This window comes from Canis lupus, chromosome 5 (assembly GCF_011100685.1).
Source record: "Canis lupus familiaris isolate Mischka breed German Shepherd chromosome 5, alternate assembly UU_Cfam_GSD_1.0, whole genome shotgun sequence".
NCBI lineage: Eukaryota > Metazoa > Chordata > Mammalia > Carnivora > Canidae > Canis > Canis lupus.
In genome coordinates this window covers 24316371-24334821 of record NC_049226.1, presented here as the reverse complement: position 1 = coordinate 24334821, position 18451 = coordinate 24316371, and the positions used below count along the sequence as shown (strand labels likewise).

General features: G+C 40.6%; 3 protein-coding genes across 11 annotated transcripts in view; 1 reads left to right on the top strand and 2 right to left on the bottom strand.

Annotated features, from left to right (window-relative positions):
* NPAT (nuclear protein, coactivator of histone transcription) overlaps positions 1–1482 on the bottom strand; it is a 75711-nt gene extending 74229 nt beyond the window's left edge. For 7 of the 9 annotated variants that reach the window (XR_005359331.1, XR_005359329.1, XR_005359330.1 and 4 more), the window contains exon 1: positions 1289–1482. Coding sequence is in view for 2 of the 9 variants with exons in the window: in XM_038536281.1 (XP_038392209.1) it covers positions 1289–1325 (37 nt within the window). In the remaining 7 variants the exon portion in view is untranslated. The remainder of the gene's footprint in view (positions 1–1288) is intronic. The other 2 variants (XM_038536281.1, XM_038536282.1) reach the window with 2 other exon arrangements.
* Positions 1483–1696: 214 nt separating this feature from the next.
* ATM (ATM serine/threonine kinase) overlaps positions 1697–18451 on the top strand; it is a 114638-nt gene continuing 97883 nt past the window's right edge. The window contains 6 exon segments of the mRNA NM_001130828.1: positions 1697–1891; positions 2272–2489; positions 7274–7371; positions 7453–7565; positions 8780–8925; positions 12422–12586. Coding sequence (NP_001124300.1) covers positions 7300–7371; positions 7453–7565; positions 8780–8925; positions 12422–12586 — 496 coding nt within the window. The 5' untranslated portion in view covers positions 1697–1891; positions 2272–2489; positions 7274–7299.
* On the bottom strand, positions 4978–5376 carry LOC119871822 (60S ribosomal protein L31-like). Its single transcript, XM_038536280.1, has one exon. It carries the CDS (start codon positions 5353–5355, stop codon positions 4978–4980), a length of 378 nt encoding a protein of 125 aa, XP_038392208.1. The 5' UTR covers positions 5356–5376.

Genomic DNA, 18451 nt, shown 5'->3' with positions numbered 1-18451 from the left:
TTGATTACCACCAAATCGCTAAAAGTCAAATTCTTAAGCAAACGATATGCCTAGAGGAAAAAATAAAGCACGCCAATATTCATCTCGAACACTGTGAGAGTCTACTCTAAATTAGTCTACTGTATGAATATAATCCTAATAAATATAATTACAAGACAGCCAGCTTTGTCTCAGAAATAAAGACAGAACTATTGATAATTCAGTTGTAATAAAGCAAAAGATGAACCCGCCATTAACAAAATATTAAATGAAGTCATTCGCTTCTCCAAAAAAAACGGGGGGGGGGGGGGGGCGCCGTGCAGCCGTTACCCTCTCGTTTCCTGCAAAATGTGCTCGCCAAAAGCCCTGAGCACAAAGGCCAGTTTTCCGGACAGGGCTAAGTATTTTAAAACGGAGTAAGACAAATGGGATTTTTCTAACAGTAGGGTAAACGACAGTAATTGCTGCGGACACCACGGCAAGTTTCATCACAGATGTTTACCATGTACTTTCAGGGGTGTCGCGTACGACAAGGTCTGCAAACCGCCGGCTTGGGGGTCTGAACTTCCCAGGGCAGCACGAATCTCTCTAATTCTTCCCGGGGGCACACAACCACCAAACCCGTTTGCCCACGCAGACAATACGCCCTGACAACAGGCCCGTGGCACCAACCGTCCCCAAATGGAGGAGAAACGAACCAGAGGACTAGAACACGTTCAACGGGAAGGCATTTTCCTCTGCGAAATTTCTGGCCGGTGGAAAGACGAGGAATTGGGGCTGTTTTACACCATGCAGCGGGCTATCTCAGACCCCCAAGCTGGGGACCACTCACTGTGGAGAGGGAGGGCGGGGGCGCCAGGGGAGGACAGGGAAGAAGACCCCCGTCCGCCCCCAAATTCCTAGCTGGAGGAGCGAGTACGAGAAGGACGTCGCGAAGGTCTTTCTACAAGACCCGGAGGTCGGGGACGTCCTCGTGCTCTCCCATCCCTGACAAGTCTCCTTCCGGGGGTCCCGACGAGGCGTGCAGGCCTGGCTGCCCCTCAGCACCCGGGCCTCAGGTGTTCCGCCGCGCCTCCCCTCAGCCCTGCCTCGCCACGCCGCCTCCGGGGAGCGCAACATCCGCGCACAAAGAGGCTCTCGGGCCCGGCCCGAGCACCCGGCCCCAGCGGAACCGCCGCCGGGCTCGAGCCGCAGACGGGGAGGCACAGCACCAGAGCCTCCCCGCCCCGGGAGAACCTTTGGCCCCGAAGGTCGTTCCGTCCTGCTCAGCCCGGTCAGCACGGCCCGTCCCTCCCGCGTCCGCGCTCACCCAGCACCAGCCGCGCTATGTCCGAAGGTAACAACATGACCGAAGCCGCAGCGGGAACCGCCACAGGAGACGAGACTCAGGTACAAGCCAACACAGCCCCGACAGCTCCTGCGCCGCATCTCCCGGTTCCAGTGGCGGCACTGAACCCGCGGCAATTTGTCCCGCCTCTTTCACCCCGCGTCCGCCAATCGCTTTCGCGGAAGAAAGAAAGGCGCCGAAATGAAACCCGCCTCCGTTCCCCTCGGAACTGTCGTCACTTCCGCCCTGAGAGTCGGAGAGGCGGGGCCGAAGGCGTCGAGGAGGTGGGAGGACGGCGCAGCGGCCGGCGCCAGGAGGCAGGCGGGGAGCGCAGGCTCGCACGCCATTGGCGAGAAGCGCGCAGGCGCGTTTGCTCCGACGAGCCAAATATTTTGAAGCGAGAGAGCGCACGCAGCGCACAGCGTGCGGGGGTCGGCGCGCATGGGCAGATGGGGCCTGCTCCCGGGTGACCCCGGCTTCTTCCTTGGGAGACCCGGGCTGCGGGGTCACGCAGCGTTTGAACCGGAAGCGGGAAGACTGGGTTTCCAGCTGGCTGGAGCCTCTGTGGCCGCGGGGGCGTGGAAGGCAAGTGGAGCCGGGATGTAGGCTGCAGTCGCCGCCGCTTTGGCTGTGCGAGGGCACCGTTAGGGGCGTGGGAAGCAGGCGGTGGCTTCTGCGTCCCGGGACTGGAGCCGCTCCGTGCCGGCGCCCCGACGACCGGACTCTCCCGCCCTCCCTCTCTCCGAGCCGCTACCGAGCTTCGCCTCGACCCTTCGGAGTGGACCCCCCCTCCCCGCCGCCCTGTCTCTCTCCCGTCCCTCCTCTCTCCTTCTTCCTCGCGGGTTTCGCCTCGACTCTTCTTCCAGATGCCCTGGTGGGCCCTCCTGCGCGTCCCCTTTCCCTGCCACCGACGGCCCAGATGGAACTAGATGACTAGCCATGTTTCCCCCTCTTTTCTTGATTAGTTTTAATCCGCGAGCCTCTGCTGCGGCTCAAAGGAGAGTGGCGCGGTGAAGAGCCCCGACTCTGGAATCTCCTTACTGGACGTGGAACTGTGGCCGACTGGTGTGTGAGCGCGCCGTCCTGTCTCTCTGTCATAATCCTCGCAGGTGGGGAACTCCCAGGAGCGCTCGCTGCAGTTTTCACCAGGTACCGACAAGAAAAAGGACTCTTAGGGCTCAAGGTAATTTTAAGGGAGAACCTAATGGCTGAGTAATATTCCATTGTATACATAGACCACATCTTCTTTATCCATTCATCTTTCGATGGACACCGAGGCTCCTTCCACAGTTTGGCTATTGTGGACATTGCTGCTAGAAACATCGGGGTGCAGGTGTCCCGGCGTTTCATTGCATCTGTATCTTTGGGGTAAATCCCCAGCAGTGCAATTGCTGGGTCGTAGGGCAGATCTATTTTTAACTCTTTGAGGAACCTCCACAGTTTTCCAGAGTGGCTGCACCAGTTCACATTCCCACCTACAGTGTAAGAGGGTTCCCTTTTCTCCGCATCCTCTCCAACATTTGTGGTTTCCTGCCTTGTTTATTTTCCCCATTCTCACTGGCGTGAGGTGGTATCTCATTGTGGTTTTGATTTGTATTTCCCTGATGGCAAGTGATGCAGAGCATTTTCTCATGTGCTTGTTGGCATGTCTTCTTTGGTGAAATTTCTGTTCATGTCTTTTGCCCATTTCATGATGGGATTGTTTGTTTCTTTGCTGTTGAGTTTCATAAGTTCTTTATAGATCTTGGAAACTAGCTCTTTATCTGACTTAACTGTCATTTGCAAATATCTTCTTCCGTTCTGTAGGTTGTCTTTTAGTTTTGTTGACTGTTTCTTTTGCTGGGCAAAAGCTTCTTATCTTGATGAAGTCCCAATAGTTCATTTTTGCTTTTTGTTTCTCTTGCCTTCATGGATGTATCTTGCAAGAAGTTACTGTGGCCAAGTTCAAAAAGGGTGTTGCCTGTGTTCTCTAGGATTTTGATGTAATCTTGTCTTGTGTATGGTGTAAGAGAATGGTCGTTTCATTCTTCTGCATGTGGATGTCCAATTTTCCCAGCACCATTTATTGAAGAGACTGTCTTTTCTCCAGTGGATAGTCTTTCCTCCTTTGTCGAATATTAGTTCACCATAACGTTGAGGGTCCACTTCTGGATTCTCTATTCTGTTCCATTGATCTATGTGTCTGTTTTTGTTCCAGTACCACACAGTCTTGATGACCACAGCTTTGTAGTACAACCTGAAATCTGGCATTGTGATGCCCCCAGCTATGGTTTTCTTTTTTAAAATTCCCCTGGCTATTCAGGGTCTTTTCTGATTCCACACAAATCTTAAGACAATTTGTTCCAACTCTCTGAAGAAAGTCCATGGTATTTTGATAGGGATTGCATTAAATGTGTAAATTGCCCTGGGTAACATTGACATTTTCACAATATTAATTCTTCCAATCCATTAACATGGTATTATGCTGAGTGAAATAAGTCAATCGGAGAAGGACAAACATTATATGGTCTCATTTTGGGGGGGAGTATAAAAAATAGTGAAAGGGAATAAAGGGGAAAGGAGAAAAAATGAGTGGGAAATATCAGAAAGGGAGACAGAACTTGAGAGACTCCTAACTCTGGGAAACGAACAAGGGGTGATAGAAAGGGAGGTGGGCGGGGGGTGGGGGTGACTGGGTGACGGGCACTGAGGGGGGCACTTGATGGGATGAGCACTGGGTGTTATGCTATATGTTGGCAAATTGAACTCCAATAAAGAAAAAAAAAAGATCTTAAGGTAGAACCGTGCAGGTCTGCGGTGAGACCTCGGATTGTTCGCTTACCACGGGAGGAGGGAGGTAGGGGTCTTCCAGGCAGGAGGGGCAATGCGCGTAAAGGCACACAGCTTGGAAAGTTTCTGAAGCTCTGGAGTGGGGTCTGGCGTTGAATGAAATAGATGTAGGCATTTTCAGCATCTTGGGGTCTTTGGGATGGATGAGATCACGTCAGGAGCAGCCAGGGTGGGAAGTAGGGAGATAGTTTTGCAGGTGTGGGTGGAAGAGGAAACATCCAGAAAGACTTAGAAAACAAAGGAAGAAAGAATGGTAATTGCTAAGGTTGATTGAGCATTTGCTGTGTTCCAGACACTGCGTTAAATCCGTGCATGAATCCTTAACCGTAACTTTGAGGTAGGTTCTGGTATTGTTTTTCATTTTACCCATGATAGAACTGAGGTTTTGAGAGATTGATTAGCTAGTGCCCAAGGTTATACAGCTTGTAAGTGGCAAGACCAGGCTTTGAACCAGTACAAGCTACCTATAGAGCCCACACTGTTACTCCAGAAAAGAATGGCATGCCAAGGGCAGTATTCTATGTGGGAAGATGGGATGTAGGCATCATTGTCTAATTCTGCAAGGAGATCAACTTGAATGAGATCTAAGAAGGAATGTTGGACTTGCCGCTTCAGAGACTGTTGTTCAGGAAGTATGTATGGTTTCAGTTGCATGTTGGTAGGGGAGTTTAGTTCTGGATTAATGTATTAATCGAACTCAACCTTATGTCTCAGCTCTCTTACTCTAGCTGACTACCCCGTTGTTACTTCGGTTTTCTTTCAATTCCTCGAACATAATCATGCATTTTTTGTTTGTTTGTTTGTTTGTTTGCAGTTTTATACCTTTATTTGACAATCAGCAATTAGTTCTCATCCACATTAACAGTTTGTAGATTTTTGAAAGTGGTGATAGGTACATAGGTAATCAGCGTGTAGAGCTTGTTTGGTGAATCTTCATCCTCGTTACGTTTTCTGGACAACCGCACACGGATACAGTATGGAACATTCCTTCTTCCTTTGGCCCAGACAGCTTTGTTGAGCCTGGTGTCAATGCGCACATCTGGAGTTCCCATCTCCTTCATGGCAAATTTCTGGATCTCTTTGAGTGCCCGAGAGGCACGCTTCTTGAAACCCACTCCATGGATACGTTTGTGAATGTTGACGGTGTGTTCTCTGATCACTACCTCTTTGATGGCAGAACGGCCCTTCTTCTTCTCGCCACCCTTCTTTGCGGGAGCCATTCTGCCGGGCCCTAGTTGGAAAGGAAGACCATGCACTTTTTCATCTTGGGACCTTTTGGTGGTACTAGTGTCCTTCCTTGAGATCTTGGTCCTCTGGCTCTTTTTGTGATTGACACCACTTCGGATCTTGACTCTGTTGGTAACCTCTACTGAGACGTGTTCGCTGGCAGCTTATCAACTGATGCTCTCAGTTGTATATTTGGTTCCTTTGAGTCATATATCAGTTATGACTGCCCAAGGGTAGGATTTTGTCTCTTTAATTCATTATATGCCTGGCTACCCCTAACAGAGTGCCTTGAACAAGTAGCTGCCCAGTGAAAGAATGTCTCCTGACTAAACTGTTGTGTTTTCTTCAAAGTAATCAATCTTTGAGGCGGAAGAAAGAGAAACAGTAGGAGACAAGCAGAAAAACCACAACTTGAAAAAAAAAAAAAGTTTAGGGCTGCATCTTCTAGAAGTGTCACATGGTCAGTAAACTTGCATTTTTTTTTTTTTTTTTACATTACAAAAAACATCTTTTGTGTACTTAGAAATAAATGTGTCTACATTTATGGTTCTTTGGATATTGTTAAGGTGTTTTCACTGGTTACAGTCCTAGTTTTATTTTCCATTTTGTCTCAATCAAGAGGGTTTTAAACTAGGATTCAGTATGAAGGGGCAAGAGTCCTAGATAAAACCATAAGAAATGGAAAATAAAAATAATAGTCCTTTTCCTCAAGGAATTTAATCAAATGAAAAAGACTGTCAGGTAAATAACAATTTGTAATCTACAGCAGGGTAAAGGAGATTGTAATAGGGATAAAAGAGAACAACCAATGAATAAAAATGGGGAAGCAAATTAGAGCTATTTGCCAACAAAATGGTAGGCTTGTTAGATAGAGTGCTCTTGCTGGGAGTGTTTAAAGAGTGTTTAATTTTGTAAGAGGGATTTCTTTTTTTGTAGGAAGACTGGATATGGTCTCTAATGAAGCTTCTTTTTAAAAAGAGTCAGGGAGAATGACACAAAATGCTTTTCTTGAATGAGTTTTTTTTTTTTTAAAGGTTATCAATGGAAGCTTTGATTATGTCAGAAAACCTAAAAGGAGCAGGACTACAGCGATGGCATTAAGGCGCAGTAAAACATAGTTGATTTTTGGCACTATTGTAGTTAATTTTCTTTTAAAACAAAAGCAAGAGCATAATTATCCTTCTGTTTTTATATATATATATATATATTTTTTTTTTTAATTTTTATTTATCTACGATAGTCACACAGAGAGAGAGGCAGAGACGCAGGCAGAGGGAGAAGCAGGCTCCATGCACCGGGAGCCCGACGTGGGATTTGATCCCGGGTCTCCAGGATCGCGCCCCGGGCCAAAGGCAGGCGCCAAACCGCTGCGCCACCCAGGGATCCCTGTTTTTATATTTTAAGTGAGAACCATAAAGCCAGTTGAGACTTAAGTGGTAGGCATGGCTTATTACTAGCTTTGATATCAACCTTTTACATATCAATTCCAGAGCATAAGCAGTTTCAGCTTTTGGCTCAGCAGATAGCACGTCTTGTCACTCCATATAAGAAAGTGTGTGGTTAAATATTTCAGCTGGTCAGTGTTAAATGTTTAAGTGCTCTTTCCTTATTCTTGACCTGGCTGTCTTCTGTTCATCTTTCACATTTTATTTTAATTACCGTGTTTCTTAGAAGAGGTCTCAGGACAATAAATTCTGTATTTCCTTTTTTTATCCTGCTATTGCACACAAGTACCCTTTTGTGTGTTGAGGTTTTGTTTTGGTATATTCTAATAAAATCTCACTTAAATGTGAAAACGTTAAGAAAAATCATTGAATGTTTGATCATAATATGCCTGTAATTGTACAGTTGATATGATCATATATTAATACCAAATTTGAAATAATTTTGAATTTATGTATTTATTTACAGTGATGTGTTTTCTGAAGTTCTGAACCATGAGTCTAGCGCTTAATGATCTGCTTATTTGCTGCCGTCAACTAGAACATGATAGAGCTACAGAACGAAGGGTAGTAAATTACTGAAATTTGATCTTTTCTTGAAATTAGTGTATGATTGGCAACCCATTCCTATGTTCTTTTTCATTTTAGAAAGAAGTTGAGAAATTCAAGCGCCTGATTCGGGATCCTGAAACTATTCAACATTTAGATCGGCATTCAGATTCCAAACAAAGCAAATATTTGAATTGGGATGCTGTTTTTAGGTATTCCATTCTAATTTTTTTTATTGTCTTTGTTTTTCCTCTTTCTTGTTTATTTGTTGAGATATTTTTGTTGTATGTAGGTCTTATTTAACTTTGCTCCTTATAAGCTGTTGTACCTTGCATATAAAGTTGGTACTTACTATTTATCTGAAACATGATTTTTTAAGAGATGTTCATATAGAAAAAATTTAAGTTTTTAGGCCATTTGTTCAATAAAAGTTCTTAGGTATATCTCACTCAAGATGAGAGAATTCCTTTCGAGTTAGTTCATTCAAAAGACTTTTTTTCAAGTTGGAGAATAAAATTATGTTACACGTTTTATTATTTATGTCTTTAATATTGCTCTGAGTAACTGTTACATGTTAAATTATAGTTAAACAATTACAGAATAATTCCCATATGAATATAGTTAAAAAAAATCAGGCATTGGAAAGACAATTGTTTGCCGGACTGGGGTGCTAAGCAGAATTCATATCTTTTTACATTAAGATATAATTTTCAACTGTGAAAAAGTAACTAGAAGTAGGTTGTGAAACTTAGGAAAATGAATACAATATTTTAATATAGAATACTGGAAAGCTTGAAATAAATTATCTTCAATCAAGAGGAAGTGCATTTACTTGTTCTTAAGTATTTAGAACTTTTATTTTTACCACTTACTTGGTATTGGATGGACTTACAGATTTAAGTGTAGATAGCATTAAAAAAATGCGTGCTTTTTCTCTGGTTACTTAGTTTATTTCAAATATCACAAATATAACTATTATCTAAGGACGAGTATTATTTTGCATTAGCTGATCAGGTAGGTCCAATAGGCACATGGTACTTCCAACTAATCATGAATGTCTTCTAGGCAGGCTTCCTTCAGAGGCTTAGAATTGTTATAAACTGCCTGGGAAAGGATTGTGTTGTGTACAAAATAACAAGAGAGAACTAAAAGCCCTAATAGCATTGTAAGCTTTTAATACTAAAAGGAGAAAGCAAGCAGTAAAGCAACAGAAAATCATGGAGGTTACGTTTTAGAGCTTTGCAGAACAGACTTTAAATTGGTGTCGTGGGGCTTCAGCCTTGAAAGAAAATTATTTTATTTATCTTGATTGCAGCATTATGGCTTAAAAGATTCTCTTTATGATGGCATAAAAGGACTTTTCAAAACCATTGTAATGATTTAAGTGTTTAATAAGTTTTTGCAATTCTACTTTGTTTTCTTGAAGATTTTTACAGAAATATGTTCAGAAAGAAACAGAATGTCTGCGAACAGCAAAACCAAGTGTGTCAGCCTCAACACAAGCCACTAGGCAGAAAAAGATGCAAGAAATCAGTAGTTTGGTCAAATATTTCATCAAATGTGCAAATAAAAGTAAGTGCTCTTATTATAAATAGCTGGTTTAAAGGTTATTATTGCATGAGTTCAGTCAGAATATGGTTAAGATAAAGTTTGAGTGCTAACTCTAATTTCTAGTATGTAAATGGATTTTAATTTATGATCAGTTCAAATATTTGGAGGAATTTATGTAAGCATGGAATGATAGCCTCCATGTTGGAAGGATTAAAAATTAGTATTCCAACTACCCATGCTTCTTGGATCCCCTCTTTGTTCCTAGCACTTAGGTAGCCTTAATGATCAAACATACCTTTTGAGGCTTTAATATCTTTGAATAGCTTTAACAGTGGAGAGACCTGTTTCCCTTTGTTACTGCTTCTGCCTTCTGAGATAGTACAGACAAATCCTAATAAATTTTTTCAGTATGACATCGTTTGGTATATATTTGAAGTTAGCTGTGACATTTCCTCTGAATCCACTTTAAGCTAAACTGACATACTTCCTTCAGCTCATATGACCTAGTTTTTGTGTCACTGTCTTCTGAATTTTCTTCAGTTTAATTATATTTCAAAGTATGGGACTCAATTATAGCTATATTTTAATTGGTACAGAGTGGACCAGGACTTGCATATCTTTTATTCTATAGTTTTACTAATTCATTTTGAGATTACATTAGCTTTTTTGGCAGTCAAAACACATTCTCTTAACTAAAACTGAGCTTACTACTGATTAAAAAAATACCCAGTGGTTTTTTTGCTCCTGATCAGCCATGTATTTCCCATTTTGAATTGGTGCAGTGGGTATTTTATAAAGAGTTGATATTTTTGACCCAAAGTGCAGGATCCTACTAGGTTTATGTAAGGAAATGAGCTTCATACGATGCTAAAGGCTAGAAGTAGAAGTGTTTGTTTAGCAACTCTTGGGCTCAGACTTTGTTTACTCTTCACAGATAAGGATGTGGTTTTGTGATACCAAGTTTAGTTTAAGAATCAGAAAATCTGGGATCCCTGGGTGGCGCAGCGGTTTAGCGCCTGCCTTTGGCCCAGGGCGCAATCCTGGAGACCTGGGATTGAATCCCACGTCAGGCTCCTGGTGCATGGAGCCTGCTTCTCCCTCTGCCTATGTCTCTGCCTCTCTCTCTCTCTCTCTCTCTCTGTGTGTGTGTGACTATCATAAATAAATAAAAAAAAAAAAAAAAAAAAAGAATAAGAAAATCTGGGCAGCCCGGGTGGCTCAGTGGTTTGGCGCCGCCTTCAGCCCAGGGCGTGATCCTGGAGACCCGGGATCGAATCCTATGTCAGGCTACCTGCATGGGGCCTGCTTCTCCCTCTGACTGTGTCCCTGCCTCTCTTTCTCTCTCTCTCAGGAATAAATAAAATCTTAAAAAAAAAAAAAAAAAAAAAAAGAAAAGCCATTGAGTCCCTGTATCGGACACCTGAAAGTAATAGAACATTGTATGGTAACTATACTGGAATTAAAAGACTTAAGAATCAGAAAAGCCTTGATAAACATTATTAAGTAGAAGGATATAGATGGTAAGTTAATGACATTTCAGAATGGTGTGATGAGACTTGAGTCTAAAAAAGCAATGGTTTAGCAGAAATTTAGTTTTCCAGGTCTGAGGTGCTAGTTTATATGCATAGTGGCAAGCCTGTGTCAGCGACTCCAGCATTGACAGCTACACTGGAATACCCTGCACCTGCTTTTGCCCTGTATGATAGATAGCCCTGCAGTTATTAAAATTTCTTCTCTTGACTACTAACATTGGGTTCTTAACACATTTTAATATGTACATACAGAGTTATTAAGAGAAAGATACCCAAGCCTATTTGTAGCCCACCAGAAAAGTTTGCAGTATGTAATATTGCTTCATGGTGCAAAAATCTACAATTGCAAAATTAACAGTGGAGATCACATTGGAAAAATGTGTGAAAGTATCAGTATGTTGATTTATGGGAATGAGTTGATGAAATTGTCAATGTAAGATTATTTCAGTGGTTGAAAAGTTGTGTTTTTATTTGAGGCTTCCTTTTCTTTCAAGTTTGACTTTGTAATTTAAACATCTTTCAAAAAAAAAAAATAAACATCTTTCATCTCTATAAAACCAAAGTGTAACTATCATGTCCTCTCACTATTTCTTTTTTTTTTTAAGTGTTGGGGAGTTGCCTGGAATTTAAACACATGTGTAGACTTTGCCAGGCTTACTCTGCATTGGTATTCGAGTTATGACGAAAGAAACAGATTCAGAAAAGACAGCTGGGAAGGAACTAATAAGCAAATATTGTTCGTTCCTCTACACTGGCATTTGTCTGCTTCTACACAAAGCACAGATGGAGCCTAGAGAATGGAAAACCCAGCTTTGTAAATGTTAAGTCCTGTGAGGCTCCTTAAATTCTCTCCAGCCAACTTAGTTGTCCTTTGATGATAGGTTTTCTTAGAAAAGAATGTCAGCATAGTTTTTGAAACCTTTCTCAAATTTGGTGGAGGAAGGAAATCTGTTGAGGTTAAGACCATAGGGAAATGATTTCATTGTGACATTGATTTATGCAGTTACTCAATAATTGTTTACTAAGCAAATACTATTTAGGACAGTTATTGGGCTGTGTTGCCATACAGAAATTAATTAATTCCTTAGGAATGTTATAGTATAGCAGATGTTACAGATAAGAAAATGTTATAAGGACTGTAAGAGAGAGAGGCACAGGGTATTACAGTAGAGGATCATGTGGTTGTGCATTTCATCATTGGCCAGATGCTTAAAAGGATATAAGCCACAAATAAAAATGATAAACAATTATCTTAGTGTATATTTATTTGCACTAGTTTGGTAAGAAAATGCTGAACTCATCTTAAGAAACTGCTAAACTAGGGATGCCTGGGTGGCTCAGTAGTTGAGCCTCTGCCTTTGGCCCAGGGCGTGATTCTGGGGTCCTGGGATTGAGTCCCACATCGAGCTTCCTGCATGGAGCCTTCTTCTCCCTCTGCTTGTGTCTCTGCCTCTCTTGTGTCTCTCATGAATAAAAAAATAAAATGATTAAAGAACTGCTAAACTAGAATATAATCAGATATATATTACTTGTACCTGCTCATAGCTAATAACAAAGAAGTTATATGCAGTTCTAATATTGTTAATGTTGAAATCTGGTAAAATTTTAGGTGTAACATCAGTGTGATTTTTTGAAAATAAACAGTTTCTAAATGTCCTTTTGTTGTCTTTGAGAATATATCCATTAATACTGAATTTTTGGGACCTCTAATAAATAAAACTGGAAATATTACAGCCTTACATATTTATATACCTCAAATGCTGTTGTATGATTTGAAAGTAATTTCGTTTTCAAAGTCAAATATCCTCCTTACAAACTTTTTTTTTTTTTTTTTTTTTTAAGCTTTCTTTATTTGAGAGCGAATGCATGAGTTGGCAATGGGGAGGGGGCAGGCAGAGAGGGGCATGCAGGCTCTTTGCCATTCCAAGTATTCTTATTTTTCTTAGCATTTGTATGTTTTTGTTTTTTTGTTTATTTTTAAATAGGAGCGCCCAGACTAAAATGTCAAGAACTCTTGAACTATATCATGGATACAGTGAAAGATTCATTTAATGGTGCCGTTTATGGAGCTGACTGTAGCAACATTCTGCTCAAGGACATTCTTTCAGTGAGGAAATACTGGTGTGAAATATCTCAGCAACAGTGGCTAGGTATGTTTTGAAATTTGTTACTTGTGAATTTTTTCTGAAATGAAATGAAATGTCACCAAAGACCAGTCAGAATCTGTATCCCCTAAGTGTCCTTGCAATTTAACAGTTTCTTAGTAAAATTAAATAGTCCAACCTTTGTTTTCTTCTATTATGGACTTCCTAAGTTATTGTCTCTATCAGAACTGGAATTATAGAATTGAAAGAAGCCCCCTTGTCCTCAATCAAGGACTTGACAGACCAGTGGCAGAAAAAAAACAAACCAAAAATTGCAATGCACTATAATATAGATATATTTGGGCACAGTGAGTTCACAGATGAATGACGCCTCAACCTCACCATAATTAAAACACAGAGAAAAAAAACAAGAAGGAGAGTTTCAGGTTGGAAGGGGTAGGACACTTTAAATATGTTGGAAATGGTAAAACATACACATATCTGTTGGATTAGGCATTTAGCAGGTCACTTGCAAGGTAATGGGAGTCAAATATAGTAGAATAGGATGTACAGGGCCCAGTGACTACTAGAAAAGGAGAGTGGGTGCCAGGGAGGAATCCGGTGTTTCTGACAGCTTCTAAGTGAAAGGTACTGAGACCACAGAAGAAGGAAGTTATGGTCAGAGATTGAAATGTTTGAGTTTGATTTCAGAGGTAGAGCATTTCTGTCTCTCAGTGGGTTCAATGGGTGAAAATGGGATTTGGCTTGAATGAAGTAAGCTATATGTCAGTCTTCTAATACGACCACCTCTGAAAATCTAGAAGCTCAGTGTTTTTCATGGAAAGTATTCAAGATAAATTGTACTAACTAAATGAAAAGAGATTTATCTGTATTGTTTATTGTCAGGTTCTCATTTCAAGATGAGATTTGTGTGGATGGTAAAACTATGACCTTATCAGTGCCCTGCAGTATATTCTGCCGTTCCCACATGAATGAAAGCCTTTTTAGCTGTTATATTAATTTCTTAGGTGTCATGTGGGGCCTTCATTTTTGTTCTTAGCGTGAGGGAGGCTCTATCCCAAACTTGACCCTCACAATAAGTAGAAAATAGGCTGATGATACCCATCACATCTCTTACCACAATGGTCCATCTTAAATATTCAGGAGATTTGCATATTTCAGATTAGTACTTGTAACCACGGTTCTCAACTGAAACAAAGTCAGTCCTTGCTGTAGTCTCCTTACTATGGTTCCATCATCTGACATGTTCTCTGAAGTCCTTTCTATTTTTGAGCATACTATCATTTCTCATAATCGGCCCTTTGGTTGAATTATTTTTCTAGTTAGCTCCCTTCTCTTAAACTTGATTCTCTAGCGAGGACTATGCTCAAGAAGTGAAGTTTGTGTTCAAAATATATCTTTTTTTTTTTTTTAAGATTTTATTTATTTATTCATGAGATACAGGGAGAGAGAGAGGCAGAGACACAGGCAGAGGGAGAAACAGGGAGCTCCATGCAGGGAGCCCAATGTGGAACTCGATCCTGGGACTCCGGGATCACACCCTGAGCCAAAGCCAGACACCTTACACTGAGCCACCCAGGCGTCTCCAAAATATATCTTTGGTAGAAGTGATAGAACCCCCAATTAGAGATGAGATTGTCTAGAGGAAGAGTTTAGAGTGAGATGAGAGGATGGCCTGAGACCAAGCCAGAAATTTTATACAAAGTTTGAGATTGGCTTGTTGATTACTACAAATTCTCTGTTGGAATTTTGGAAGGGATTGCAATGAATCTATGGAATAATTAGGGAAATGTTCTGAAGAAAAGATTCACAGCAGCTATATTCTCAGTTTTTTTTTTTTTTTTTAATATTCTCAGTTTTGAAGGGGAAAAATGCACTTTATTGATATTATAAAAACTAATAGAAACAGAAAGAAGAAAAGGAAAATCTGCATAGATTGGGGCCGTAATAAACAGTAAAGGAGAGTAAGACAGAGTTATAACATCCAACCTCATTAGCTAGGGAAGGTCCATGGAGAGAGCAAGGCTGGAGTCCAGATTGAGAGGCCTGGGTGGAGCATCCTCCCTTCAGGTGAGACTTCCAACTGACCATCCCCATTTGTAGGGAAAATGACAGGGTTTGGAGTTAAACATTTGTTTGCCTACGTGCAGTTTGGAGCTAGTCACATTCCTTTATTATCATGTCTTTACCTATCTAGGACCCTGGGCTAGGTGTGTTTGTTTGTGTTCCTTCCCAGATTCCAGTGGGTGGCGGGCAGCCCATGCTGGAGCTGGAGGGGATGAAAGGCAAAATTTAAAGTTCTTGGCCTTTAGACCAGAAAGGCCAATTCTGACCTGGAGGCCAGCTAATGGCAGCTAATCAGGCTCCCAGGGTCACTTACGCAGCACAAGTCTCACAAACAACATTCTTTAGCCTGCCTGTATATGTGCAGGTCAGGGTGGGTGGTCATGTAGGACAGATCCCAGAAACCTCCATCTATACAAGACAGGAAGAACAGGCAAACAGATGAACATGGAGTCTTCTGGTCTGTGAACATGATATATCTATTTAGGTCTTTTTTGACAAATCAGTGTTTTAGGATTATCAGCTTACAGAATTTATATATTTTTATTAGATTTATACTGCTCTAGTTTGTAAATTGTGTAGTTTAAAAAATTTCAATTTCCATACTGATTGCTATTATACAGAAGTACAGGTGATTTTTGTATATTAATGTTGTGTCTTGAGACCTTGCTAAAATACTTAGTAGATCTAGGAGCTCTTTTGTAGCTTCCGAGGGATTTTCTCTTTAGACAGTCATATTATTATCTGTGTTTTTTCCCCTTCATTTCTGAGCCGTGTGACTTTCACTAATTTTTTCTGCTGTGTTATATCGGTTGGGACCTTCAGTATGATTTGTTTAAATGGTGGAATGTACATGACTTAAAGTTCACCATTTTAACTATTTTTAAGTGTATAGTCAGTGGTATTAAGTATATCCACATTGTTTGCAGTCACCATCACCTTTCATTTCCAACACTTTTCCATCTTCCCAAACTGAAACACTGTACTCCTTAAACAACAGCTCCCCTTTTCCCCTCTGGCAGTCCTTGGCAAGCATTCTGCTTTCTGTATCTAGCAGTTTGACTACTCTGGCTGCCTCCTGTAGGTGAAGTCATAACAGTATTCGTTCTTTTGTGAATGCCTCATTTCACTCATGTTTTCAATGTGTATCCATGTAGCATGTCTCAGAATTTCCTTTTTAAGACTAATATTCCATTGCACTTATATACTGCATTTTGTTGATCCATTCATCTGTCTTTGGATACTTGAGTGGTTTCTACCTTTTGGCTTTATGAATCATACTGTTAGGAACACAAGTGTACAAATAGCTGTTTGAGTCCTTTCTTTTGATTCTTTTGGGTATTTATCCAGAGGTAGAATTGCTGCATCATAGGGTAGTTCTGTGTTTAATTTATTGAGAAACCACCAAACTGGTTTGTACAAGGACTATATCCCTTTACATGTTTTACATATCCACCAGCAATTACCTGGGTTCCCACTTCTCCACATCCCTACTAACACTTTTTCTTGTTTTGATAGTAGCCATCCTAATGTGAATGTGTGTGAAGTGGTGTCTGATTGAGGTTTTGGTCTGCATTTCCTTAATGACTCGTGATGTTGAGTTTTTCATATGCTAATTGTTCATTTATCATCTTTGGAAAACTATTTATTCACATCTTTTGCCCAGGTTTTTTTTTTTTTTTAAGATTTTATTTATTCATGAGAGACACAGGGAGAGAGGCAGAGACATAGGTAGAGGGAGAAGCAGGCTCCCTGCCCAGAGATACTCGATTCCAGGACCCTGGGATCACGCCCTGAGCCAAAGGCAGATACTTCAACCACTGAGCCACCCAACGTCCCTTTTGCCCAGTTTTTAATCAGGTTGTTATTTTGTTGTTGAAATATGGGAGTTCTTTATATATTCTGTATATTAACCCCTTATCAGATATGGTTTGCAGATATTTTCTCCCATTCATGGGTTGCCTTCAACCTTATGATAGTATCCTTTGATTTAAAAAAGTTTTTAATTTGAGTACAATTTATATTTTCTTTTGTTGCCTTTGCCTTTGGTGTCATTTCCAAGAGATTGTTAACAAATCTGACATAAAACTTTTCCTCTGTTTTCTTCCAGTTTTGTAGTTTCAGTATAATTTTGAGTAGGAGTGATGAGAGCACATCTTGTTATATTCTTGGTTTTGGGGAGAAGGATTCATTGTTTAACCACTAATCATGACATTAGCTCTCAGTATGGGTTGAAGACTTTCAGTTTCTAGTTGCTCATGGTTTTTATCTTGAAAGGATGTTGAATTTTATTAGATTTCTTCATCTGTTGAGATAATCCTATGGGCTTTTTTTTTTTTTTTTAAATGGTCTTTTCTTTAGTCTCTTGATAGGATGAATTGCACTGATGAATTTTCCATAGGTTAAGTCAACCTTGTATTCCCAGGATATACTCCACTAGGGCATGATGTATTATCCTTTTTATATATTATTAGATTGAATTTGGAGGTAGTGGTTAGAAATTTTTAACTATGAATTCAAGTTTGTTTAATAGATATGGAAATATTTAGTTTATTTCTTTTTCAATTAGCTTTGGTAATTTCTTTAAGAATTTGTACATTTTAAGCTGTTGAATGTAGGAGTGTGAAATTCTCAAATGTTACTGCGTTTTTATCCTTTTAAAGTATGTGGGGTCCTGTAGTGATACTGCCTCTTTCATTATCGAGTTTTTGTTTTATTATTAGTTCTTTCCTTATGTTTAGTTTGGGTTTAATTTGTTCACTAGTGTCTTGGGGTTGTTGCTTAGGTCATTGATTGGAGAGCTTCTTTCCTCATATGTGCATTTAATATAATTTTTCTCCAGACACTGCTTTGTCATATCACATTTGACAATGTTGTATTTTCATTTTTCTTCAGTTTAAAATACGTTCTAGTTTTTCTTGAGATTTCTTTAACCAGTGGGTTATTTGGAAATGTTTAAAGTATTTAAAATGTTTACTTTCCAATTGTTTTGGGGGTATTTGTTTTTTTGTTTTTTCCCTTTTGCATTTTTTTTTCAGTCCAATTACGTTACTTTCAGAGAACATACTTTTTATAATTTTAAGTTATTTTATAATTGTTATGATTTCTTTTATGACCAAGGGTGAGTACTTGATGAGTACTCCATATGCATTTAAAAAGTATGTGTTCCTGCTGTTGTTGGGTGAATTATTCTATACTAGAGTCTGTTGGTTGATGGTATTCCATTCTGTAACGGACTAGTGTGAAAGCCTGAGTGACAAGTGAGGAAGTGGATTAACAGATACAGCACTTTCAAAAGCTTTGGTTGTAGGGGAAGGGAAAGAAGGGTCCTGTTAAAGATGGGAGTGACTGGAAGACATATAAATGTAATGGGAAGTATTCCGTGGAGAGAGAGTGGTTGAATACACAGGAAAATGGACTATGTTTTCTTCTTTTAAAATTTTTAATTAATTTTTTTAGAGTACGTGCACATAGGAGCCAGGTTGGAGGTTGGTGAGGACAGAGGGAGAGGGAGAGAGAATCTTAAGATCCTTGCTCAGTGAGGAGCCAGACTCAGGGCTCCATCCCAGCACCCTGAGATCGTGACCTGAGCCAAAATCAGAAGTCAGACGCTTAACCAACTGAGCCCAGGCACCTCTTTGTGTTTCCTGAGAATCAGGGGTTCTAAAATAAGAGCCTTAGGCTTGTCTCAAGGAAGAAGGTAGTTTCTCTAATAAGGTAGGGAGGAAGAACTGTTAAAAACTTGAGTGGCTTTCCTGTACAACTAGAATAAAATGTGTGCTCCTTTTCTAGGCCTCGGAAAACATTGGGTAATTTTGCTTCTGCCTGCCTGCCTGACCATAACTA